At 37.4% G+C, this 26322-nt stretch overlaps 1 protein-coding gene and 1 pseudogene across 8 annotated transcripts in view; both read left to right on the top strand.

Annotated features, from left to right (window-relative positions):
* Positions 1-26322, top strand: part of SLC25A26 (solute carrier family 25 member 26) — a 163787-nt gene that overhangs the window by 106341 nt on the left and 31124 nt on the right. For 6 of the 8 annotated variants that reach the window (XR_002520351.2, XR_002520350.2, XR_002520353.2 and 3 more), the window contains one exon: positions 22049-22093. The exons of the other annotated variants lie outside the window; for them this stretch is intronic. Coding sequence is in view for 3 of the 6 variants with exons in the window: in XM_021934257.2 (XP_021789949.1) it covers positions 22049-22093 (45 nt within the window). In the remaining 3 variants the exon portion in view is untranslated. The remainder of the gene's footprint in view (positions 1-22048; positions 22094-26322) is intronic. 8 annotated transcript variants of the gene reach the window in all.
* Positions 319-7361, top strand: LOC103881997 (annotated as a pseudogene).

Raw genomic sequence — 26322 nt, 5'->3', positions numbered from 1 at the left:
AAAAAAGATATCAAGGTCACCCATCCTATTAATATGAAAAGCAAGCTGTAGCCCAAATATCAAACTCCCTATCCTTCTCTGTAGCAATATATGCTGTTCTTCTCATGTTTGACTTCTCTTTTAACCCTCACATTTAATTGCCAAAGCTCTACCAGCTATTCTTCTAAAATACCTCACATGCTGGTTTCTGTCTCCAAATCCTACTCCTCCTAACCTAGCTCAGTCTCCCATCTCCCATGCACTCAAACTCTGTGGCAGGAACCTCCTGACTGGTCTTTTCCTAAGCCACCACCATGCCTGTGCCCCTCTCCAGCTCACATGGGCTTTGACTTTTCCTTGGGCACCACAGAACTGGTTTCAGAATCTTCTGCTGAGTTGCTTCTGCAACTGTGGGTGGGGCCTGGAGGTCAGGGTGGAGTCCACAGAACTTCAGCATACATCTGATGGTTTTCTCAGCTTTGGAGTTTGAGAAGGATTAACCTTTAGGAGAGGGAAGGCAGCCAGCCTCTACTTAAGTGCTGTTGAACTTTTAGTGCCATTTCAGTCTATGCTGTAATTCATTTCAGCTGTTTCAGCAGTTTCTTATTAAATGCCCACAGTGGGCCAGGCACTGTCATAGTCATGGGGATATGAAGGCATTAACTTCTATTTAGTAGAGACACATGTTATTCTTAAAAAATTTAAAAAAGAGATTCCTTTAGATTGTAGGCTCTATGGGGCCAAATACCTTGTTTTAATCATTTTGTATCTCTGGAGTCTACCTTAGCATTGGGCACTTACGGACCTTCGGTTAATATTTGTGGTGTTAGTGGAGATTGAATTAAACCAAGATTTTCTTTTAACTTTCATATTGTTTTACTTAGAGACTTTCCATAAAAAATTGATACTCTTTAAAGAGTTCTTAGGTTTTTTTGGTTCATTCTGTTATGACTGTCCTTTCCATCCATTCATTTTTTTCTTATCTAAGTTAATAATGGAAAGGTAAGTAATGATTTAGTCATCAAGAAAGAAAGGTATTGCTGGGTGTGGTAGCGTGCCTGTTGCCCCACGTACTCAGGAGGCTGGAGTAAGAGGATCACTTGAGTCCAGGAGTTTGAGCCCAAAACGTAACGAGACTCTTGAAAGAGAGAGAGAAAGAAAGAAATTAACATGTAACAATTTTTTTTTTTTGAAAATCAAGTATTTATACAGTTATATTTTGATTTTGTGTCAAATTGAAAAATACGCATAACACAAATATGTGCCTTGATCTCTATCAGTAAATGTACTGTGTTTTATTCAGAATTAATATGCTTTAAAAGTGTATTTTATGCTCTTAGAGTATTTGGTCTTTCCTTGTTTCTGTTTAATACGTTTTAATTAGAAAGAAATGTTGCACCAAGTACAATTGCTCTGCCGGGAACATCAGTGAAGGGGATCAAATGAAAGAGATCTGTTAAAGGTGACCAAACGCTCTGTCCAAAGAAGAAGGCAGAGTGCAGTGACAACCCAGAACCTCAGAAGACGATACCAATCCCTCCATTTCCCTCTAAACTGCCACCTGTCAATCAGATTCACTGGGACATTCTGTGGGCCTGGCACCACCAATTAAAGCTGAGCACAAAGACCAGAAATTAGATGCACATAAGGGCCTGTATTCTTTTACTTACCCAAATCAAAAGGATATTCCTAGCACAGGAAAAAAGAGGCCAGAATGTGGAAGTCATTATGAAAAAAAATCAAAGGTGGAAAAGAGGGAAACGTCTCTGCAAAGTTCTGAGAAGATGCGTCCTCCCGAAGTGGCTCTTCTTCCTGAGGAGGGGTTGCCTGCCCTGGCAGAGTCTGCTGCTCTCCTTGAAGGAGTTAATACAGTTGTGGTGACAATTTCTGCCCCAAAGGCTTCGCTGGCCTCCTGGGCCAGAATTGCAGCCAGGGCAGGGATGCCAGAGGCAGTGAATGGAATCTCCACAAGAGTGGTGTCAAGCGGCATGTGGTCCATGGGAGAAGTCTCCCTGCAGACACAAATGGTTGGGTTCACCTCCAGTTTCATGCTGGACAAGCCTGGGTTCCCGAGAAGCAGGAAGGGAGAGTGAGTGCATGCATGCCTCTCGCTTCCTGCCTCCAGTTTTCCACCCCCACACCTTGCAGACAATATGTTGAGCCCCAGATGTGTTCACAGGAACAAGATCTTCAGAAGCTTCCAACGGAAAAAGAATAGCAAGAAAAAGGGCACATCTCTGGTAATGGCAGAAAGCCTGGACAGTTGAGTCCATGGTGCTGCTGGCAGGTCAACTCTGGTCCTCTCCACACCTGCTTCTAGGCCATGCAGACTGGTGGGTTGCAGATGTTAGCCTAAGACCGTGGCAATGCCTGCTGCTTTGTGGTTTCAGATAGAGACTCTCATGTTTAAAAATGGAAAAGCATTTTACAAATTACTATTTAATTCTAGTTAATACGTAGAAAAAGTCATTCACACTACCCCTCTAAAATAGAATAACTTCTGCTCTTTTAGGCGGGAACTTCAGCTGGGCATTGGGAATGGGTTGAGTGAAGAAATAGTAGTTTGTGTCTGTGCTCAATTTCCCTCCTCACAATACTGATTATTTTAGGAGTTGCTCCATTCCAATTGGATATTTCATAAATTGTAAAGTATTTTAAGGCAAAGAAAGGCCGTTAATTTTCTCCCTCCCCAAAACGCATGATTTTTAATATTCAAAATAATGTTTTTCAAAATTTTCTTAGTAACCTAAGATTTCTATGGTTTGACTCCAGGATAAAAACACAAGGCACTTTGTCTGTATTATTTCCACTTATAATTGTTTTATATATTTCTGCTGTTAAAAATGTTTAAGGTTGCTTCCCACTTATAAATATATAATACATTGAACTTAAAATATATTTATTAACCAGTTCTCCAAAAATAAAAATGAAACGTATATAAAATAATTCATCTGTTATATTTAGGGAACTGTATACATTGCAGTGCAAACAATTGTTAGTGATCTTAACTGAAAGGATTAATCCAAAAAGGATGATTCTGTTTTTCATGATTCATTTGCTTATTTTTTTCTTCATTAGTTGGTGGTATGGGTTGGATCATTTGTTTTAAAACCACTTTTTGTATGATTGACATACAAAAAGCTACACATATTTAGTGTATCAAATTGAGTTTAATTTTTAATTTTTTGTGTACTTCCTAAATTTATAGTCCTGTGAGTCTTAGGACAGATCTGTTTTTCACTTGTCCTGTGTTTTAATGTCCGTTTCCAACATTGTTGTATTATGACGAGTAGGGGATTTTTTTTTTTTTTTTTTTTTGCCACTTTAATGAAGATACAAAAAAAATAACGTGCTGAAAGGAGTGGCGGAATTGAAAAATTTGTAACCATCATGATATGGAATTAATAGGTTTGGGAAAGAATCCTCAAGAATGTTAAAGTGGAGGAGGAAAGTTTGTTAAGAAGCAAGATGGTTTTATAGTCTGTGTTATTCCCTCCCACCTGCCATTGGTTGTTGGTGGTCAGAATTATTCAGTGTAATAAACAGTACACACATTTTTCCCTTTAAAAAGTTGTACAGATTGTTTTGTGTTTTGTTTAGTATTGTGATGATGATGCGTTCTTTTGTAATAATATGAAAAGAGAATAAAAGTCCCATTAAGATGCAAATTCAAAGAACAGGTTATTTCATACGGAAGGTGTTTCTTTATAGTTAGACTTCAACCATTTTCCCCATACAACTTGATTTAATATGAAAGCTGGTTCTATGAGGCACTCCTCACGTGAATCAGTGTTAGACCTTCATGGTCATAAACTCAGAGCATGTGGTGCTAACACATTACCTACTAATAAATAGGAGATCAGCTGTGGACTCTAGATTTCCCCGTCAGCTCACATATTTTTAAATGGTTTATTTTCATCCTCTTTCCTTTGAAGATGGGACTCTAAAAGGTCTGTCAGCTGATCCACTTCTGTTTCCTGTTTAACAGTACCTCCATTCATCGACAGCTGCTAAAGTCATCTATATTAAAAGATCTTTTAACTTAAAAGTCTCTCAGCATTCGAGAAATAACTTAGGCATCTTTATAGAAGTATTATACATTCTTTAATCAATAAAGCTTGTGTGTCTTGAACATTTCCTAGTTAGCAGTAAAACACTTAGTTTCTCTTTATAAGATTTTCTTTTATAATTACTTGCATTTAGACTTGTGCCCTTAATTTTCTATTTGTTGCCTAAATGGCACCATTTAAAGTGTTCTAAGAAATTTAATGTTTCCTTATTGGATTAGGAGAACATGCCTTTAAGGAAAAACTACCCTCTGAGCAGGTGATTTACAGTATTATTTTCTCCTGGCCAACCTTTTTAAAAATCCAAAATATGTGCCACCTAGCTTTTTAAAAGTTTCATTAGAATTAGTTATGTATTATGACATATTTGTGAAGTATGTAAAGTGCTTTGGACAGCACCTGGCACATTGTGAGCACTAAGGGTTTGCCATTATTATTCTTACCTTGATTTTAAAGATGTGAAATATGGAGATGTGACTTTTTGGTTTTTACATTAGAATTTCATATTAAGTTGGTGGCCCGTTCAGTAAAATAATAGCTTACTGTAAAGTTCTCTGCAAAACATTTTCCATTTTCATATTTAATTTGCATGAATATCATAATTTTTATTTCTCTCCTCTTGGAATATCTCTGTAGATTTCCTTTTAACGTGTCATACTTAAGGACCTCTTCATTTTCTTAAAATTCTGCATCCTTCTGTTAACCAAACACATTTAGAAAGTCATTCAAATTTTATGCATGTAAGTGGTACTGAATTGGAAAAGCAAAGGATTGTTTACCCCAGGAGCAAGCTGGAGTGTGTGCCTGCTTAATAATGAAAAACATTGTGATCAATTTGCTTTTAACTAGTTCTCCCTCTTTTCCCCCTATTTCCTTACCCCCAAGAATGAATATAAGTGTAGACAAAGTTGAGGTGAATTTCCATTAGGGTTTTAAAAGAAATTTTTCATTATAAAGGAATTGGATATTTATTACATTTTTAAATGTAAGAAAATTGAAAGAAGAAAGGCAGTAACAAACACTAAAAGACCATTAGTATTTTGTGGCAGATTGTTCCAGTTTTTTTCCTCCTACTCTATTCAGTTTTACTTATTTGTTTATGAGCTAGAGCCTTGCTCCATCACTGTTACCTTGAACTCCTGGCCTCAATCCATCTTCCTGCCTCAAACTCCCAATGTGCTGGGATTATAGGCATCAGTTTCCCCAATTCATTTTAATACTGATGTAGGTAAAGATTGTAAATTTACTTCTAGATTTAAAAGCTGTGGTATTTATCTTTATAACTGCTTTAGTATGTTTTTTCTAGGGATCTATTCCTTCATTCAGTAAATAATTACAGAGAACCTCCTATGTGCCAGATGCTGTTCTAGGGGCTTTGATTCATTAGGACATCCTACTCCCACCCTATCCTTAACTTTCTGCCTTCTGCTTGTCTTTCAGTACACTCTTGACATCAGGAGCTTCCAGTAAGTTAGCCTGGCAGATAGGATGCGGTTTCTGTGAAGGAGCGAGCTGTCAAAATTGACTCCAGGGTCTGGTTTGGCCTATACAACTGGGCCTATGTAGTCATCTTTAAGATGGAGAAACTGTAGGTAGAGCAGGTTTGGGAAGAAGGTTATACAAGTTGAGTTTGGACATGTTTAGTTTAAGATACCTATTAGACAACCTAATGGGAATGTTGAGTAGATAGGGAAAAACACTGATGTTCTCATCAGATGTGACAAGAGGTCAGCCAGAATTTTGCGCAATTATCAAGATTATTTAAATGTTGTGTATGTTTTGTGTGTGTGTGTGTGTGTGTGTTAAATGTTAGTCTACAACAGGAGTAGGATATATATAAAATATATTTCATGTGTGTCTGTTCATATCTTCATCTACATATTTCTGTGTATTCTACCTCTATTGTAGGCTGTGTGCTTTATCCTGACTTGTGCCTTGAGATGCTAGCTAACAATGATAGTATCTATATAAGTGATCCTTAAATAAATAGACATATAGTGGATGGGGGGAGTGGGTAGGCATTTTTTTTTTTTTTTTTTGTCAGCAGAATACACAAAGTTTGTAAACTGCTGAAACACCCACACAAATTTTTGCCCATTCAAAAAGTTAAATGAATGCTGTGGATGATTCTGTCTATAAATTGTTTAAGCAACAATTCCTCAAATATGAAACTTTCTTATAAGAAAATTCTTTTGATACTGGAAGAACCAAACTCATTTGAAAGGAATCAGATCCAAGATAAACTACCAGCCTATGGCTGTTTGTCCTTCAAGAACAGAATCCATGGGAAAATCTTCTTGGTTACCTCTTTTCTTGGGTGGTGATTTGTGAGAGTTTGTGTATCTCAGTCAATTTTTTAAACCTTAGATTTATTATTATTATAATTTAGATATTATTTACATATATGGAAACATCTCAAGAGAGTCTTATTTAAAGTGCTTATTAATTATTGTTTAGTTTATATATCTATATATAACTCTGGTACTATGCTATATCTAAACTCTTGGGTTTTCTAGGGCAAAAGTCATTGTATGAGAGTAAGAAAAGTGTTTTCTTTCTCCCTTCCTCCCTTCCTTTTCCTGTGTTTCCACCAAGTCATTTTTTCTTTTACTGTATTCACCAGTACTTTTAAGGAATGTTGATTGATACTGCAAACAGTAGACATCCCTATCTAGTTTGAATTTGTATTTCATTTAACTGCTGTATTTTAGTTTGAATATTGGTTTGTGATCTACTTTTTTCATAAAACGTGGCTTTTGTCATTACTTAATACCCTTTAAAAAATCCCATTTTGTCACTTTAACCTTTTAAATCTCATTTCCATGCCTATCCTTTTATTTCCAACATTTCTTTATTTTGTTTTATGTGTGTTTTTTTAAATGGAATATAGATGTCTTTTAGTGGATAATTTACTTTATTCATGTGTCATATAGTTTTTTCTTGCTTTCTTTGCTGCATATTTTAACTTGCAGTTTATTATATCTGATTTTTGCTGGTTTGATCAATTTATTTTTTTTTATTTTTTTTATTTTTTCAAATCTCTTGTTACTTTGGAAGTTCTACCGTGTATTTCCATTCTATTAATGGCGACTTTTTCTTTCCTTGTACTCAGAAACATTTATATGCTGTTATTTAAAAATAAAACATGTGACTTTCCCCACCAACTTGTCTTTGCTATAATAACTTCTGTCTCCTGCATACATCCCTCCTCAGTAAGGTGATAACTTTGGAATATTTTCACTTTCTCTTGTTCTGCGACCCCCACCCCCACACCCACACCCAGCCAAGAAGTTTTTGTTTTGTTTTGTTTTGTTTTGTTTTTGTTTGTTTGTTTATTTTGAGACAGAGTCTTGCTGTGTTTCCCAGGCTAGAGTGCAATGGCACGATCTTGGCTCACTGTAGCCCCTGCCTCCTGGGTCCAAGCAATTATCCTGCCTCAGGCTCTTGAGTAACTGGGATTACAGGTACGCGCCAGCAAGCCTGGCTAATTTTTGTATCTTTGATAGAGATGGGGTTTCGCCATGTTGGCCAGGCTGCTCTGGAACTCCTGACCCTCAGGTGGTCCACCTGCTCTGCCTCCCAAAGTGCTGGGATTACAGGCGTGAGCCACCACGCCCTGCCTCCAGCCAAGAAGTTTAGCATGCGCCTACTCCTACTGTGTTTATGCCTTCTTCCAATGCTTTGATATTCCTGAGACAGTTACATACTTTCAGTTCAATCCTTAGCAGATAATACTTTGCCGAACATCTGTTTTGTTTCAAGTATTCTTAATTAGAATTTATTACAGTTGCCATACAATTAATATTACTCATTTATAAATGAGATTGAATGTATACAACTACCATATTTCATAAAACTGAAGCACTTTTTGCATTTTAGCACCTCTGGAATTGAGATGTGCCTTATAATTGATGATTTTCTAGAATTAGACTTACAATTGTAATTTGGCAGCACTTGGATTTTCTTTCTTTTTTTTGAGATGGGGTCTCTTTGTGTTTCCCAGGCTGATCTCAAACTCCTGAACTCAAGCTGTCCACCTGCCTTGGCCTCCCAAAATGCTAGGATTACAGGGATGAGCCACCATGCCCAGCCAGTGCTTGAACTTTATTATCTATCTGGTGGAATAGATACAGATACATGAAACTGTGTCTATAGAGAAAGCTGGTGCAGGCACAGACAGGGTTTATTTCATACTGCTCTTATCTCTCTTGTCCTTCCCCAGAGATCTTTAATTCATTTGTTCTTCAATCAGAGGTCGTTCTCAGGTATTTTTCTATATGACACATGTGGGTGGTATAGTTTCTGAGTATCCATCCATACATTTTTTTCAGGACAAGTGACAGGTGTTGTGTTTGGGGATTGCTACTTTTCTCTCAGTAGTTTGTTAGAGCCATTGCTATGGCTTCCATTGTCATAGGTGAGAAGTCTGATGCCTCTGATTTTTTTTCCGAAGTACTGTGTTCTACCTACCTGTAAGCTTGTAAAAATATTTTCTCATAGAGTCAGGAATTTAGTAGGATGTGTCAAGATCTGTGTGTAGAATAACATGAGCGCTTTTAATCTGCAGACCACGGTCTTTCTTTGGCCCAAGCAAATTTTCTTCTGCTTTATTACTGCCTCTCCTCTGTCTTTTCATCTTTCTTCAGCTGGTACTGCTGTTCATCTTATTAGATCTGTCCTCCAAGTCTCTTATCTTTTCTATCGTCATTTCTATTTTGTTGCTTTGAGCTGTTTTTTCCATTTGACCTTCCACACCACAAATTTGGATCTTCATCATAAGCCATTCTTTCCTTCATTTAATCTACTACATGGTTTATTTGGAAAATCATGTTTTTAGATGTGGGAAAGCTTCTCTCTGCTGTAGTTAAATCTCCCCAGCGTCCCTTAATTTTTCTGACTCATGTTGGCCTTTCTTTCTCCAAGCAGCTCTATTTCATTTGGGGTTTATTCCCTTCATCTTGACCCCGTCTTTCTGGATGCTTAGCCTCTTTATGTGTTGTCGTGTTTTCTTGGTCAGCTCATGAGGGCCCAGGTCTGATTTTGGCCTCTAATGATTCAAGGAGATGTAGATGTGCTGCCTTTCCTGTTCCCCACCCAAGGGTCATCAGATCTCTGTGGGCCAGGCTTTTCTTAGAACTGTTAGTTTATGGTCCTTGTTCTAGGATTCCAAGAGACTTGTCTCCAGATACTTGCCCAGAACCTAGAGAGAAAAAAAGCACACACTCCAGTTCCCTCCTCTGTATTACAGAGAGTGCAAGCCTTCACTTCCATTTAGCTGTCTGCAGGTCCCAGGGCTGTGTTCTGTTACAGCAGACAGATTGAAAATGGTAGTGGAGGTCAAGGAAGGTGAGTTTGTGTCTGACTCTTTCTGGAATCTTTTTGGGCCTGGATTTTTTATGTTTTCATTCCCTTAACAGTTGTGGATCTTTTGTCTAGACTTAACAACAGTAGACCTATAGGAGTAATATATTACTGTTCTCAACTCTTTGCTTCTTTCTCTCTGAGAAGATTGATGATACTTCCCTGTCTCTTGCAGTGTGATTGATTTGTTGTGTCTCCTGTCCCATAGTCAGGCTTGATTTTATGACTTGGCCAATGGAGTATTTGTGGAAGTATACGAGTCCTGAACAGAAGCATTCTTTGTTTGTTTGTTTTTTTGTTTTGTTTTGAGACAGAGTCTTACTCTGTCACCCAGGCTGGAGTGCAGTGGTATGATCTTGGCTCAGTGCAACCTGCATCTCCCGGGTTCCAGTGACTCTTGTGCCTCAGCCTCTTGTGCCGCACACGAATAGCTGGGATTACAGGTGTGCGCCACGATGCCTGGCTAATTTGTTTGTATTTTTAGTAGAGACGAGATTTTGCCATGTTGACCAGGCTAGTCTCAAACTTCTGGCCTTAACTGATCCACTGGCCTCAGCCTCCCAAAGTGCTAGGATTATAGGTGTGAATCACTGTGCCTGGCCCTGACCGGAAGCTTTAGGAGATATAGTAGATTTCTGTCATCCCTCTTGCTTCTGCCTTCTACCTTGAGAATAGCATGTCCCAAATATGATCTGTTCTTCTGGATTGGATTCTGGGAAAGAAGACACTCAGGGCAAAAGCCACAGCTTTGAGGGCAGCCATAGCTAACCCAGGGCTAACATGTAATGTGACTGAGAAATACACGTGTGATGTATGCCACTGAGATTTGAGGGTTGTGTTGTTACTGCAGCAAGCTAACTGATAAAATCTGGTTTAATTTATTGTTTCTCCTTTTATTAGCTGATACATATTTTTCCTACCAACTTAAAAAATCTGTATCAGATCCTACATTCTATTTTCTCTCTCTCCTGATTTATCTCTTAATTGGCTGATATAAATGAACTATTGTAATTAGAGTCAAACACTGATTACTTGTGGTAGAGTGTTTATAAGTTATGTAGTAGGTTCCAACCTGTGTAACAACTGGGGAAAAAAGCAGTAAATTGGGGGCAGTGTCTTGTGGCTGTTAATTGCCTATTTATTGAATGCCCTAAATTCTGTTCCAAATTATGATTGTAGAAGCATGGCTTTTCTCTGAATGTATAAAGCAGATTATTTGTAGATCTCAACATCTGGATGGTGGTGCTGTTTTCTATTATCATAAATAAGAATTAATTGGGAAAGCATTTATGGAGTGATTTTCCAGAGTTGGGAATTCCTGGGATGTGTATATGTGCGTATTTATCTGGCCTGTTGGATTAACTGAAGAACAAATGTAAAGAATGGGATTTATTTTTGTGTTTTATCCTTTTTGTGTATAATTGATATTCTTTTGTCTTATTATTCTGCTCTCAAAACACTATTCTAACAAATATTATAAATTAGCAGTAGATGAGTTGAAACAGTAATATTATTCCTTGGACCATGAGCCAGAAGACCCGGGTTCTCCCATAACTCTTTTAGCCTTATCCCCTCCCTTCTCTTCGTCCCTTCCTTTGCCTTTCCTCCATTCACTGATGTAATAAATATGTATCGAGTGTCCTGTTAGGTGAGATGCTAGATGTGGTGAGAAGTAAGCCAGCCTCCCTCATCAAGCTTACCGTCTTCTCTTCTGTTCTTTAGGCCCTTCTGTCTTCCAGCCATACAGCAGTATAAATTGGTCCATGCTGCATTACTGCTAAGCCTCCTCGTTGCCATCTTTTGTTAACAGGGCTGCTTTCAAAGGTGTTTTTAATACTGGATTGTTTTGGGAAAGTTGGGGTGGTGAGGAGGGAGGGAGGAAGGAAGGGGGGTAGATGAGTAGGCAAGTAGGAAAGGAGGAAGCTAGGGAGCTGTTCACAGGACCTAACCACCCAACAAGCTGCTTTTTATTAATGTTTTTCATGATTCTTTTCTAATTGTAATTTTGCATAAATGCACAGAGGATGTATCTATACAAATGATTTGAATATTAGATGAGAACCTTTCTTGTTCCTGGCTAGGTTTTAAAATTTTATTTTTTAGAATTTGGGAAACCATCAATTAAAACATCTTTGGTACCAGAAAAATTGCTCAAAAATAGGGAAAGCCTGGATAAATAAGCATATGCCTTTGTTAAAAAGGACATTTGATAAATTAATAAGTAAAATAAAATCTACCTTTTATTGTTATGTTTTTGAGGCATTGGTCACTCATTTTTCCTCTCCCCTCTTTGTTGTTGTCTCAGTAAAGAGATGCTAAAATGTGCTGCTGAAAGGGAAGGAAAGTTGGGGGTGGGAAAGACAATGGAACTGTACACAGTGATGTCATTCTCAGCTGCAGGAAAAAAATCTTAAGGCAACCGGATTATATTTGATAAAAGATTAAAGTTGCATGCAAATTCTAACTAAGAACAGCTGTTTCCTGATCCTGTGCAAGTTCTAACATTTTGATAGGAATTCTGGTTTTGAAATTTCTGAGTCTTAAGTTTACCTTCCTCAACTACTGCGTGGCTGTTTTCTTAAAGGACTTAAGTCAATACTGCTTAACATACTGGAAATGACTGTGAAGAACCAAAAATGAACTTCTTTGATTGCTTCTTACAAGAAGTTTTCAGGTTTCATAAACAAGAATCATCGTGATTGCCGAGTGACAATTTTAAAAATTGTGGTGTGATGCAGAGTTCATTCCAGGAAGCCAATGAAAAAATGGAACATATGTGTATGTGTGTGTGTGTATAATTAGTAATAGATTTTAAAAAACTTTTCAGGTGTTCCTGATTTTATTAAGAACCTCAACGAGCAAAAATTGTTCCTTTTTAGCACTTTGTTTTTAGGTGAGGTACAATTTGTATCAACTGTGACATCATAATTTATATTTTGCTAAATCAGACATGTGTTGCAAAATCTTGATGCCATAATTGCGCTGCATCAGTAATGCTTACAGACTCCTGGAAGTAGGATGAAATCTGAAAGCAAATACTGAACTTTAGCTAGGGGATTGGTTTATATTGAATTTTGCATTACAATCACTCACTTCAACTGTGAAAGCTGGTGTGATTTTGTAATTTTCATTTTGATTGATTTTTTAAACTTGATACCTAAAAGCAGATTTCTTTGTGTTCTGATACACCCAGCCGTTCACACTGGGCGTTTTCTATGGATGATTGTACTGTGGAAATGTTAACGCTGGGTCTTAGTCTACCATGTTAGTGTGAGGTATGTTGAGGAATATTTACAGTCTGTATGATACAGTTAGAATGTCCTACACATTAGAAATGATTGATTAAAATGAAATGATTGAACAAAGTTGTGTTTTATGAGGAAGAAAAATGGAAAGAACCCATCAATGAGGGATAGTTAAATATTATGAAATTCTGTGCATTAGAAAGAATGATAGATCTATTAATGTATTAACATGGAAATACTTAAGATAATGTTGGGGGAAAAAATCAAGTTTTGGAACACATACTAATGTTTAAAACAAACCCCCTGAAATTAAAACCTAAAACTAAATGCGTGGAGATAAATCAGAAGATTTATTCCAAATTGTTAATGACAGTTAACTTTGGTTGAACTTCTGTATATTAATTTTAATGCAAATGTAGTCATGCTTTACACATATACTTATTTTTTATTATGGATGTACACAAAGTAAATTGAATTTATTATATAATGAACCATGAAGTACCCATCACCAACCTGCAAAAGCTATCAATATTCTGCCGTTTTTATTTCATTTATGTCTACTCTCATTCTTCACCTTGACTACTATTATATTTTTTACAGTACATTTTTAGGTAAAATTCATATATATTGAAATGCACAAATTATATATGTACACTTTTGACAAATGTATAGTTGTGTAATCCATATCCTTATGATATTGAATGTTTCCCTATTCACAGAAAGTTCTCTCATCTTCAGTCTCATTCTGCCTACCCAGTTTATTTTTGCCTTTTCTGGAATTTTATACGAATAGAATCATATAATCTGCACTCTTTTTGTTTCTTACTTCTTTTGCTCAGTATAACCTGTGCAAGGGTTGTCAATGTTACAGCAATGTATCAATAATTTTTTTCATTGTGTTACTAATATTCCTTTATATGAATACACCACAATTTGTTTAGCCCTTCTCCTATTGATGGACATTAGTTGTTCTGATTAAAGCTGTTACGACATTCATGTATAAATCTTTTTGTGGACGTATATTGTTGTTGCTCTTGGATAAATACCTAGGAGTAAAATTTCTCGTTCAAATTAAAACCTGAGCAACCACCTTTGAAAGTTTTAAGTTCCCACCAGCAAAGTATGAAAGTTGTGGTTGCTCCATATCTTTTCTGTTGTTTGATTTTCTCAGTCTTTTGATTTCAGCCATTTTAGTGGATAATGGCACCTCATTGCAGTTTCTAAAAAAAAAAAAAAATTAAAATTGTGGGAAAATTGCCACTACCATAATCATAAAATTTGCCATTTTAAACATTTAAAGTGTAAGATTCAGCATCATTAATTACATTCACAGTGTTGTGTAACAGTCATCACTATCTATTCCTAAAACCTTTTTATCACTTCAGACAGAAAGGTTGTATCATTAAGTACAGAGCTTCCTGCTTACCCTTCCCCCAGCCAGGCTACAGCTTCGAACGCAGTTCCCCCACAAACAACTTCTAATATAGCTTCTATCTCTATGAATTTGCCTTTTCTAGATATTTCATATGATTATAATCATACATTATTCGTCCTTTTATTTTACCTGGCATGGTGTTTTCAGAGTTTATCCATATTGTGGCATGTATCAGAACTTTATACCTTTTTATGGCTGAATAATACTCCATCCCATTGTATGTATATACCATATTTTATGTATTCATTTGTGTGTTGATGTACTTAGATTGTTCAGCTATTGTGACTTATACTGCAAGCTGGGATACTAGTGTCTGTTTAAGTCTGTTTTCAGTTATTTTGGCTGTATACCCAGGAGCAAAATTGCTGGATCATAAGGTCATTCGATGTTTAACTTTTTAAGGAACCATCAAATTGTTTTATCAATAGATTTTATTCGGCCGGGCGCGGTGGCTCAAGCCTGTAATCCCAGCACTTTGGGAGGCCGAGACGGGCGGATCACGAGGTCAGGAGATCGAGACCATCCTGGCTAACACAGTGAAACCCCGTCTCTACTAAAAATACAAAAAATTAGCCGGGCGAGGTGGTGGGCGCCTGTAGTCCCAGCTACTTGGGAGGCTGAGGCAGGAGAATGGCGTGAACCCGGGGGCGCGGAGCTTGCAGTGAGCCGAGATCGCGCCACTGCACTCCAGCCTGGGGCACAGAGCAAGACTCCGTCTCAAAAAAAAAAAAAAAAAAAATAGATTTTATTCAGCATTTCCCTGATGACTAATGATGTTGAATCACGTGCTTATGTTACCTATCTTCCTTTGTGAAGGGCTTGTTCAAGTCTTGTGCACATTTTAAAAATCAAGCTTTCTTTTTTATTGTTGAGGTTTGAAAGTTATTTTTATATTCTGAATGCAAGTCCTTTGTTAAATACACATTTTGCAAATATTCCACTCTGTGGCTTGCCTTTTTATTAGGTGTATACCTAGAAATGGAATTGCTGGATTTTATGCTGATTCTACTACTTGATTTTTTTGAGGAAGAGCCATACTGTTTTCAGGTGACTGCAGCCTTGCATATCCTTTGTTCACCAACAGTGAACAAGGGTTTCATTTTTTTCATACCCTTGCCAGCAAGGATATTTGTTATTTTCCGTTTTTGTTGCTAGTAGCCCTCCTAAAGGGTGTGAGTTTATATCTCATCATGGTTTTTATTTGTGTTTCCCTAATGATAGTGATGATAAACATCTCTTTATATGCTTGTTGTCTATTTGTGTATCTTCTCTAGAATAATGTCAATTTAAATCCTTTGCTCTTTTAAAATCTGGTTGTTTTGTTGAATTCTTTATATATTCTGGATATTAACCCCTTATCAGATACATGATTTGCAAATGTTTTCTCTTATTCCGTAGGTTGTCTTTTTATGCTGTTAATTGCATTCATTGATGCACATGTTTTTAATTTTGATGTCCCATTTATTTCTTTTTGCTTTTGTTGCCTTGCTTTTTGTGTCATATCCAAGAAAATCATTGCCAAATCTAATGTTATGAAGATTTTCCCTGTGTTTTCTTCAGGGGGTTTTGTAGTTTTAGGTCTTATGTTTAGTTCCTTCTTCTACTTTAATTTTTATATAGGGTATGAGGTAAGGGTCCAGATTCATTCTTTTTCATCTGGACATCCATTTTTCCCAGTGTCGTTTGTTGAAAAGATTGTCCTTTCACTGTTGAATGGTCTTGGCACCCTTGTTGAAGATTATTTGACGATATATGCAAAGCGTTATTTCTGGGCTGTTTTATTTCACTGGTCTATTTGTCTGTCTTGATGCCACTACAACACAGTTTTGTTCATTGTAGCTACTTTTGAAATCAGAAAGTATGAGACCGCCAACTTTCATTGGGGTACCTTGAGGTCCACATGAATCTTGGTGGTGGATTTTGGATTTTTCTATTTGTGCAGAATATGCCATTGGGATTTTTCTTAACCTTTTGATGAGCAGAAGTTTTAAAATTTGATGTAAATTAATTTTTCAAAAGTTTTTTTTCTTTTGTGGTTATTGCGTCTTGTGGTCCCAGAAATCTCCTTCTATCCACAGATCACCAGTTTGCACCTGTTTTCTTTTAAAAGCTTTATGGATTGAGCTTTTATCTTTAGGTCTGTGATCCAGCTCTCATTAATTTTTGTGTAGGGTTTTGAGGTTGGAGTCAAGGCTTATTTTTATCCTGTGGATATTCAGTTGTTTTAGTGCCATTTATTGAAATCATTGTTTATGAGCACTCTCCTCTATTTCATTGTTTTGTCTATCCTTACGCCTGGTTACTCTGATCACTGTTTTGATTATAGTGGTTTTAGAGTAAATCTTGAAATCAAATATTGTCAGTACTCCACCTTTCTTTCATCTTTCAAGATTGTTTTGGTTATTCTAGGTCCTTGGCATTTTTATGTAACTTTTAGAATTAGCTTTTGATACTATTGTAAATATAATTTTTTGTTGAAAAAAGTTGTTTTTCATTTATTTGCTGCTAGTATTTAGAAATTATGTTGGGGGAGAGAGAGAGAGAGTGTGTGTGTGTGTGTGTTGATTCCTTAAGATTCTCAGCACAAACAATCATGTCATTTGTAAATGGGGACAGTTTTACGTCTTTTCAATCTTTGCTTTTTATTTCTTTTAATTTTTTTTCTTTTTCTTGCCTGATTGCATTGACTAGGACCTTCAGCACAATGTTGAATAGAAGTGGTGAAAATAAACATTCTTACCTTATTCATGATCTTAAGGGGAAAGCATTTAGTCTGTCACCACTAAGAATGATATTAGCCATACATTGTTGGAGGTATATTTTATCAGATTGAGGAAGTTCCCTTCCATTCTTATTTTGATGAGCATTTTTATCATAAGTTGGTGTCAAATATTTAAATACTTCTGAAAAACAGTGAAACTTGTTTCCAGGGCTTCAGAAGTATAGTGAATTACAGACTAATTTGACATTGTCATTATCTTCATTACAAAATAGTGTTATATAACTGGCACTCTAACATGTAAATTGATACATTAGGAACCAGTTCCATCTACACAAAATTACTGTGATGATTCTGTAGAATGTAGAAAAAGAAAATCTAATCATTACCTTCAGTGATAGCATTTACGACTAATGTACTGAGTTGTGTTTGGAGATACTCCTAATGCCCCTGGCCTTGAAATCTGAAAGATTTACTTAAGAATCAAACTGTTCACACTCATCTCCTTTTCTCTATTAGATTCTGTTGCTCGTTTTTTTTTTTTTTTTTTAAATGTTTTCTTTGGAAAGATGCTTTAGTTTTTATTAACCTAAGGAGTAACCCACTTTCAATTTTCCCCCTTTTAGGTTAATTTCTTTTATTGGGTATATGCTCTTTTCCTTAGGTACAGTATAAATAAATGAACTGTAGTTGTTAAAAAAATCAGAATGTATTTACTATTGGAATTCTTTCCCGCTATGTTGAATACTAGCAGACTAGCTTTGAATGGTTCTCACTTCTGTTGTTGTTTTTTTAAGAATAATTATCACTTTGGTACAAGGAATTTTTAGGTCTTCAACTTCATTTGTCCTTGGTTACCCCTGGGGTTGAATTGGAAAAGGTTCAGAGTATTTAAAAGAATGGTTTTGTTGTCGGTGGGACAGTAGAATGGAAAACTCTAAATTAACCACTAGAATTTGGAAATTGTCATGCAAGAAAAAGGAGACTCTTCTGTGAATCACTTGTAGATCTCTTGAAAATTGCAGTGGGCCAGTCCTTGGATCCACTCTGCTATACATGGCAAGCCTACCAATTCCATGCTGTTCTTCATTCAACTAGAGGTCTTGCACACGGTTTCTGTGTTTTTTAAATCTATCGCTAGAGAGTTTTTGGTTATTTCTGCCAATTACAAAAGCTTTTACAGCTTTTTAAATGGACTTTCTTGGTCCTTTAGGCTTCCTAGATCACCCATGGTGGCATTATGTTCATTGTAGCTTACAGTCAAGTCTTATAAGTTTTTAAAAAATGTATTGGTATTGTAATGTAATTTTTTAATTGAAAAATAGAATGTTAGGGCTAAATGATACCTTAGAAATCATATCTTGTGTCTCTTCAGTTGTATTATAAATCACTTTGCTATTAAAGGACCATTAGATTGCATTTATTTTAAGACCACAGGGTTAGAAGCATTGATTGGCTTCAAAGATAATTCTAGTCCCACACTTTGTGATAGGTGAAATGTGCTCATAATATAATTTTGTCTTTATTTCATTAGTGATGCCTAACTTGCCCTTCCTGTTTACCACACCCAGATTTCATTTTATCCCTATTTCACCTGGAATCCTCACATGCACTCTTGTATAGAATTATTGCTCTGTTTATTACTAAGTGGAATCCATGTTGAATTTTAGCAGGTTTCTTCCCCCTCCATCTGTGTCTTTGATGGTAGCTGGGTTTACTGCCACTCACTTATTAGTGCCCTGGGTCTTAACAACCTTATTCAAACAAAACATCTTAAATGGAGGCATTAAACAGGTCACAACAATGAGCCATTTTGTAACTTTAGGTGCAATAAAATGGGTATGTTGTGTTTTGGAATATAAGACCTCTGAGTACAGCTATTCATTTTCTTCATCTATAAAACATTTTAGAATAACAGCCTACATCTGTTTGGGGGTATAAAATTCCACATTTTGAAGAAACATCACTGTTATGTAACTTCAAGGCAGACGTGGGGAGGGACCTTGCTTTCTGACGGGCCCGCGTTCTGTAGACGTTGGGAATAGTGTTTGTTTTAGCTATGGAGCTGTATTTGCTGGCAGCCCATCTTTCACATGTGTGGAACACATTTTTATTATTGTTTGTTCATATTGTAAATGACAACAAGTGTGTGATACAATTTTGACTTGAAGAATATTTGAAAAATTTTCACACAGCAGGAATTTATGAGGGATATTTCACTACTAGAAGTCAGAAGCAAATTTAATTATTTAGGCATTTATAGCATATTTAATTACTTTAGACTGTCAATCTTGTTTTAGGGAGTAAAGCTGGGGTTTACTGTCGGCCCTCTTTTTAAAATAAGTACCCAGTGGAATAGTACAGCCAACCGTTCCAAATGTGTGATTTTAAAATTATTTCTTTAAACTGAAGGAACAGCTCAATGAGTAACTTTCAGTAGAGGAAATGGGAAAAATGTTTAATGATGGAATTCAAAATCTAAAGTATTAAGTACCAAATAAGTGTAGATAACACTCAATGCAATTTGTAGGTGATTTTAATTGAGAAGTGAATGATGCCAACGTGGATCGTTAGAGTGAATTTTAAAGCTTTTTTCATCTTATAAATGTGAAATATTTATCTTCCTACTAATCCATAATCATACTACCTGTCTTTTGGGGCATATTTTATTACATATTATAGAGTTTAAAAAATTTAGAAAAGCTTTTAGAAACCTATTACACAGTCAAGTTATTGTTTTGATAATTAATTGGAAATATAACACGAGTTTCAGAATGGATGGTGTCAGATGCTTTTATGTTTTTGTGACAATAAAAAACTAAATTTAACTACTGTTAGGGAAATTTGACATTCAGGGTGGGCTGGCGGCCTGTTTATGATGATAACAAACTTCTCTGAGATTCTAGCTTGTCAAATTAGCCCAGGCTGTTGACATTGATCTTTTTTCTCGTTGACATTTCCTTCCTGAATGGTAGACAGATTTTCTTTCTGTGGTCACTGTCTGTCAAATTTGGGGCCATCATTTGCTGTAGCTGAGTAAGACAGATGATGCTAATCTTTAAATTTCTGATTAAATATAAATATTTAAGAAATAACAATGCCAGGCCAAGGCGGGTGGATCACCTGAGGTCAGGAGTTCGAGACCAGCCTGGCCAACATGGTGAAACCCCGTCTCTACTAAAAATACAAAAATTAGCCAGGTGTGGTGGCACATGCCTGTAATCCCAGCTACTTGGGAGGCTGAGGCAGGAGAATTGCTTGAGCCTGGGAGACGGAGGTTGCAGTTAGCTGAGATCGTGCCACTGTGCTCTAGCCTGACCGACAGAGCAAGACTGTCTCAAAAAAAACAAAGAAAGAAAGAAAGAATGCCCTCAATTCACGTGAAGGTAAATACCCATTAATTCCTCTGAAACTGGGACATTACAGCCACGCCTACCCACCCACATGTAGTGATAGTGATAATGTTCAAAGTCCACATTTACTTTTCCCTTGCAGCTGGGCTGCCTGTGCAATGCCAGTACTGGGCCCATGGCGTGTGCGTGCCCATGGGCATCACCACCACCAGCACTGGTCCCCTGGGCTGTGACTGGACATTACTTCAGCTGCTGGGTGGGGTCCACTGGTGTGAAGACATTTTTATCTTAGGAAATATGACATGGGTGTCTTAAGTTTGAATTTCAGAAAATTAATAACAGATTGTACTGTGGGTGAATTTATATGCAGATAATTTAGATGTCTCCTGGGGATAGTGGTAGTTAGACAAAACTCTAGAGTCAGATTGTCTGGGCTTCTTACCTCCTAACTGCCTTTAGGCAAGTTACACAGCGTCTTTGAACCTCATTCTCGTCAACTATAAAATGAAGGAAGTAATACTACTTAACTGTCTCAGCATGCGTTATGAGGATTCAGTGAAATGAAGCTTACAGAGTGCTTATTTGCAGATATCTGGCACATGAGAAGTGTTGGTGGTTCTAGCCCTTACTGTTAGACAGCTCATTGTAAATACCTAACTCTAAGTGTGGCGATTCTCTTGACCGCTCATACTTCATTACTACAGATGACTCCCCTCCCCAGCTGTGCCTGGGACTTGATCAGCGCTCAAACCCACGTCCCGCTGTGTTTTGTTAGAACCTCTCCAGTCCCCCAGCATTGACTGACTTGGTGATCCTTCCTTGAGGGGTGTGGGCTTCCCACTCCCACACTGGCTGCTCCGTTCCTGGAGTCCTGTTTCTCAAGTTTGACTCTTGTAGGTAGCTCTGTCTGCTTCCTCTTTCTTCCCTCCACCTACCCTTGCCCTCCAGCCTCCTCCCTCCTCTTTTCTCCCTCTTCTTTCCTTCTCTGCCCTCTGTTTTCTGTCTTCTGTCCTCCTCCTCTCTGCCCCCGCACCCTCTACCTCCCTGCTTTTGTTCCCCTTTCCTGCTTCCTTTTTTACCCGCCTCTTTTCTGCTCTCCACTTTTTCCTTTTCTTCCACTCCTTTCTCTCTCCCCTTCTCTTCCTGCTCCCTCTTTCCTCACTGTTGTCTCCTCATTCCCCTAACACTTTTCCCCCTACCTTACCTTTCTTCTCTCTCCTCTGGGTTTCTCCTTTAAATCCTAACACTTTGCCTGCTAAGGAGTAGACAGCCTTGGCTCTTAAGCACAGAAATGTCAAGTCCTAAAGTGTTTTCATTATGCTGGGAAATATTTATTTTGTCATTTCAGTAGCCAGACTGTTGTGCTTCTCTTTCCATTTCAAAGGGGCTTCACAACATCATTTTATGTCCCTTGGGCTCAAAACTTAGAAGATCACCAGGCTCAGTGGCTCACGCCTGTAATCCCAGCACTTTTGGAGGCCAAGTCAGGTGGATTGCTTGAGCCCACGAGTTTGAGAACAACCTGGGAAACATGGTGAAACCCCACCTCTAAAGAAAACATACAAATACTAGCTGAGTGTGGTGGCGTGTGCTTGTAGTCCCAGCTACTCTGATGGCTGAGGTGGAAAAATCTCGTGAGCCTGGGAGGTCGAGGGTGGTGATCTGTCAGCCTAAGTGACAGAGCGAGACTTCATCTCAGCAAAAAATGAAAATCCACAGGCCACAGTTTTAACTCTTTTTCTAAACATTATGTCTACTATAACTGTGAATTTGTTTGATATTAGCTTTGTTGTAAAGTTGAAGTAATAATTACAGGCTCATATAGTCATACAGGCAAACTTGGCTCTTTTTTGCCTAATTTATTTGATTTTTTTTCTTTCTCTCTTCAGATTCCTTTTTCTCTGGTCCAGTTTCCCTTATGGGAGTCCTTAAAAGTAAGTTTCTCAATCTTCACATAAAATTTATCTCTAATTATAACATACCTAATAGTTTGAGTGTGAAAGAGTAGAACATAATGTTGACTAGAAGTTCAGCAACCGAAACCTATTAGCAGTTGAAAATACATTTTATGGCCGGGCGCGGTGGCTCAAGCCTGTAATCCCAGCACTTTGGGAGGCCGAGATGGGCGGATCACGAGGTCAGGAGATCGAGACCATCCTGGCTAACACGGTGAAACCCCGTCTCTACTAAGAAATACAAAAAATAGCCGGGCGAGGTGGCAGCGCCTGTAGTCCCAGCTACTCGGGAGGCTGAGGCCGGAGAATGGCATGAACCCAGGAGGCGGAGCTTGCAGTGAGCTGAGATCTGGCCACTGCACTCCAGCCTGGGCGACAGCGCGAGACTCCGTCTCAAAAAAAAAAAAAAAAAAAGAAAATACATTTTATGTGTGATTTACATGCAATTTCAGCCTTTTAAACTTGTTCAGGTGGCTGTGCTCCTAGGAAATAGGCATAGCAGGTGGCACTGAAATCCATAGATAATAAAAAAAACTTAGCTTTACTTTTTTCCATATTGCCATTCTTTCTCCACCGTTAAATTTCATTTTGCTTTGGGTGTGTGTGTGTGTTTAGAAGTCAAAGACTAACAGTGAGGGTAAATGGGAGAGGAAAAATGCAAAGCCTTGAATACTTAAAGACTAAGAAGGACCAGCTCCCCCAGCACCCTATATAAGGACCACTCGGATGGGGAGCAGCAGGGTCTCAGGGCTCTGACTGTCCCTTCCATCTTGGTTGCTCACTCCAGCCAGGACTAGGAGCCTCCAGAGGGAAAGAGCAGAGTGTGGTGAGTTGTGAGACAACCCTGGGGAAGGTCAGTGAGCTATTTATAAAAAACAACATGTTTTAACCATTAAGGACATGGACATGGGCAAGTATTTCATGAGGAAAACATCAAAAGCAATTGCAACAAAAGCCAAAATTGACAAGTGGGATCTAATTAAACTAAAGAGCTTCTGCACAGTGGAAGAAACTATCGTCAGAGCGTTCAGACTGTCTACAGAACGGGAGGAAATTTTTACAACCTATTCATCTGACAAAGGTCTAATATCCAGAGTCCACAAGGAACTTAAACGAATTAAAAGAAAAAAACAATCCCATTAAAAAGTGAGCAGAGGACATGAACAGACACTTCTCAAGACTTTCATGCAGCCAACAAATACATGAGAAAAAACTCAACATCACTGATTATTAGAGAAATGCAAATCAAAACCACAGTGAGATACCATCTCACGCCAGTCACAATGGTGATTATTAAAAAGTCAAGAAACAACAGATGCTGATGAAGCTTGGGAGAAAAGGGAACACTTTTACTTTTGTTGGTGGGAATGTAAATTAGTTCAACCGTTGTAGAAGACAGTGTGGCGATTTCTCAAAGACCTAGAACCAGAAATACCATTTGGCTCAGCAATCCCATTACTGGGTATATACCCAAAGGAATATAAATCATTCTGTGATAAAGATACATACATGCGTATGTTCATTTCAGCACTATTTATAATAACAAATACATGGAATCAACCCAAATGCCCATCAATGATAGACTGCATAAAGAAAATGTGGTACATACACACCATGGAATACTATGCAGTCATAAAAAAGGAATGAGATCGTGTCCTTTGCAGGGACATGGATGGAGCTGGAAGCCATTATCCTCAGCAAACTAATGCAGAAACAGAAAAAAAAAAAAACACTGCGTCTTCTCACTTGTAAGTGGGAGCTGAACAAGGAGAACACACGGACACAGGGAGAAGAACAACACACAATGACAGGGGCCTGGGAGGGAGAAGGAGAGCATCAGGAAAAGTAGCTAATGCGTGCTGGGCTTAATACTTAGGTGATGGGTTGATACATGCAGCAAACCACCATGAGACACATTTACCTGTGTAACAAACATGCACATCCTGCACACATACCCTGGAACTTGAAAAACAACAACAAAAAAACACATTTTAAAAAGCCTATATTCAAAACATGCAGAGGCGTTGCATTGGTGTTTCACCTTCTGGTGCAGTGACACTGAAAACTGTGGGCCGTGATATGAATTGTGTGGGTCTTTGTCAGCATTTTAAAGACAATAATAAAGAAGAATATAGTAGAGGGCATCTTAAATGGTAAGAGTAAGTCTTATTTTGTAAGACCTCAGTGTTATGTATGCATGCACACACACATGTATCTGTACTAGGTTGCAATGTAAAATGTATTTCTCGCTGTGGATAATGGTCCAGAAACTTTGAAAGCCCTTGTTCTAGTGAAGATGGTTCATAAATGACCAGGCCATAAAATAATCTAGGTAGGCATTAGCTAATACAAAAATAAAGAAATTACTCTCACAATTTAATAGATTTACTAGTCATGGAGTGCTCATACAAAATGCCTTTTGAGGAGTATCATAAAAATTATTTGGACTTAGAAATAAATTGTTGAGGTTATATACTAAATGATACTAAATTGAGAAAAAACAGTCATTAGCAAAGTAAATTATGGGATGTTAAGTATTGAGAAGTATTTCTTATAAGTGATCTCATTTTAAGGAGTATTGCTCATTTAATATAGTTTTTTGGCTCTTTTGTTGTTTTGTTTGTTTTACCGTTTCCTATGTGGTGCGTGGTGAAAATAGAGTTCTCGGGCAGCGTTTCAGGTCATGATGTAACAGCTATCCAATGAGAAGGTCACATTCCATTAGCATAACAGCTCTCCTTTTTAGTGTGTGACAAAAGAACAATGAAGCCAACAGCTGTCCAGCAAACAAGACTTACTTTATTAGTGTCTCAATAACCAGCATTCACACAGCTTCTGCACACTCTAACATCCTTATGCCCTAACTCTGCAAAGGAATGTTTCAAGGCCTAAAGAAGGAAAAAGCATAGTGTTTATTTCTTTTCAATATTAAGGACATTTGTAGAATTCTAGCTAGTTAAGAAATGTCCAGAATTTTTCAGAGTAATCATAGATGACAATGCTGTGATTTAAAAATTCTCTTTGAGCAAATGTTAAGATGCTGCAATTTTTTTTTCTATCAAGTCAGGTTTCTTGAGGAATATTTTGCATATGATAAAATTCACCCTTTATACATGTACATTTTTATGAGTTTCAATAAATGTTTATAACCACCACCATAACCAAAATAGAGTATTTCCATCAACCCAGAAAGTTCCCTCATGCCGCGTTGTAGTCAGTGCCCTTCCTCTACCCACAGCCCCTGTGAGCCACTGTTCTGTGGTCTTCTGTTTTCCAGAACATCGTAGAAATAGATACAGGGTACTATTATACCATCTTATGCTTTGCTTTTTTTGCTTAATGTAATATTTTTGAGATTCTTTCATGTTGTTGCTTGTACTGGTAGTTTGTTTTATTTTACTTTGTAGTATTCCATATGTGTATAGATATGCTACAATTTATTCACTAGTTTATACACATTTGACTTGTTTTCCAGTTTTTGATTATTATAAATAAAGCTGTTGTAAATATTTGCATAGGTTTTTACTTCTCTAGGGTAAGAGGCCAGGAGTAGCATCCCTGGGTCATACAGAAGGTATATGTTTAATTTTTTAAGAAACAAACTGTCAAGGTGTTTTCCAAAGTGGCTGTACCAGTTTGCACTCCTACCAACAGTGCATGAGAGTTCTAGTTGCTCTACATCCATGTCATTTCTCGTTACTATTAGATTAAAATTTTTTTTTCCAGCCATTCTAGTACTTGTGAATTGGTATCTCGTTGGGGTTTTAATTTCTAGTTCCCTCATGACTAAATAATGTTGAGCATCTTTTCATATAATACTGTTTTTTAAACATCTGAATGTACAATCACAATACTTTTGTAGAAGTAGACAATTTTTGGAGCTTTTTTATTTTTGTGTTTACAATTTTATCTGTTTAAATTTGAGTTTGCAGTTATAGAAGGAGATTATATTATATGAAAGGATTTCTCCACTGTGTTTATTTGTGTTTATGTGGGAATACCATTCAGGGAAGTTTTTCTTAGCCAAGACTAGCAGATTGCATACATATGGCACTGCAGGGAGTAAGGGGCTGGAGGTGGTAGCCACTGTTATCTTAAATTCAACTCTGTCTAAAATAAAAGTCATCATCTTTCGTATAAAATCATGTCTTCCCGCTGTCTCCCGTTTCTGTTTATCAGTATTCTCCTGGCCACCTATTCTCAAATCT

The sequence above is a fragment of the Papio anubis genome, chromosome 2, assembly GCF_008728515.1.
Source record: "Papio anubis isolate 15944 chromosome 2, Panubis1.0, whole genome shotgun sequence".
Taxonomy (NCBI): domain Eukaryota; kingdom Metazoa; phylum Chordata; class Mammalia; order Primates; family Cercopithecidae; genus Papio; species Papio anubis.
The sequence above is the reverse complement of the archived record's forward strand: the minus strand, read 5'-3'. Positions and strand labels throughout refer to the sequence as shown.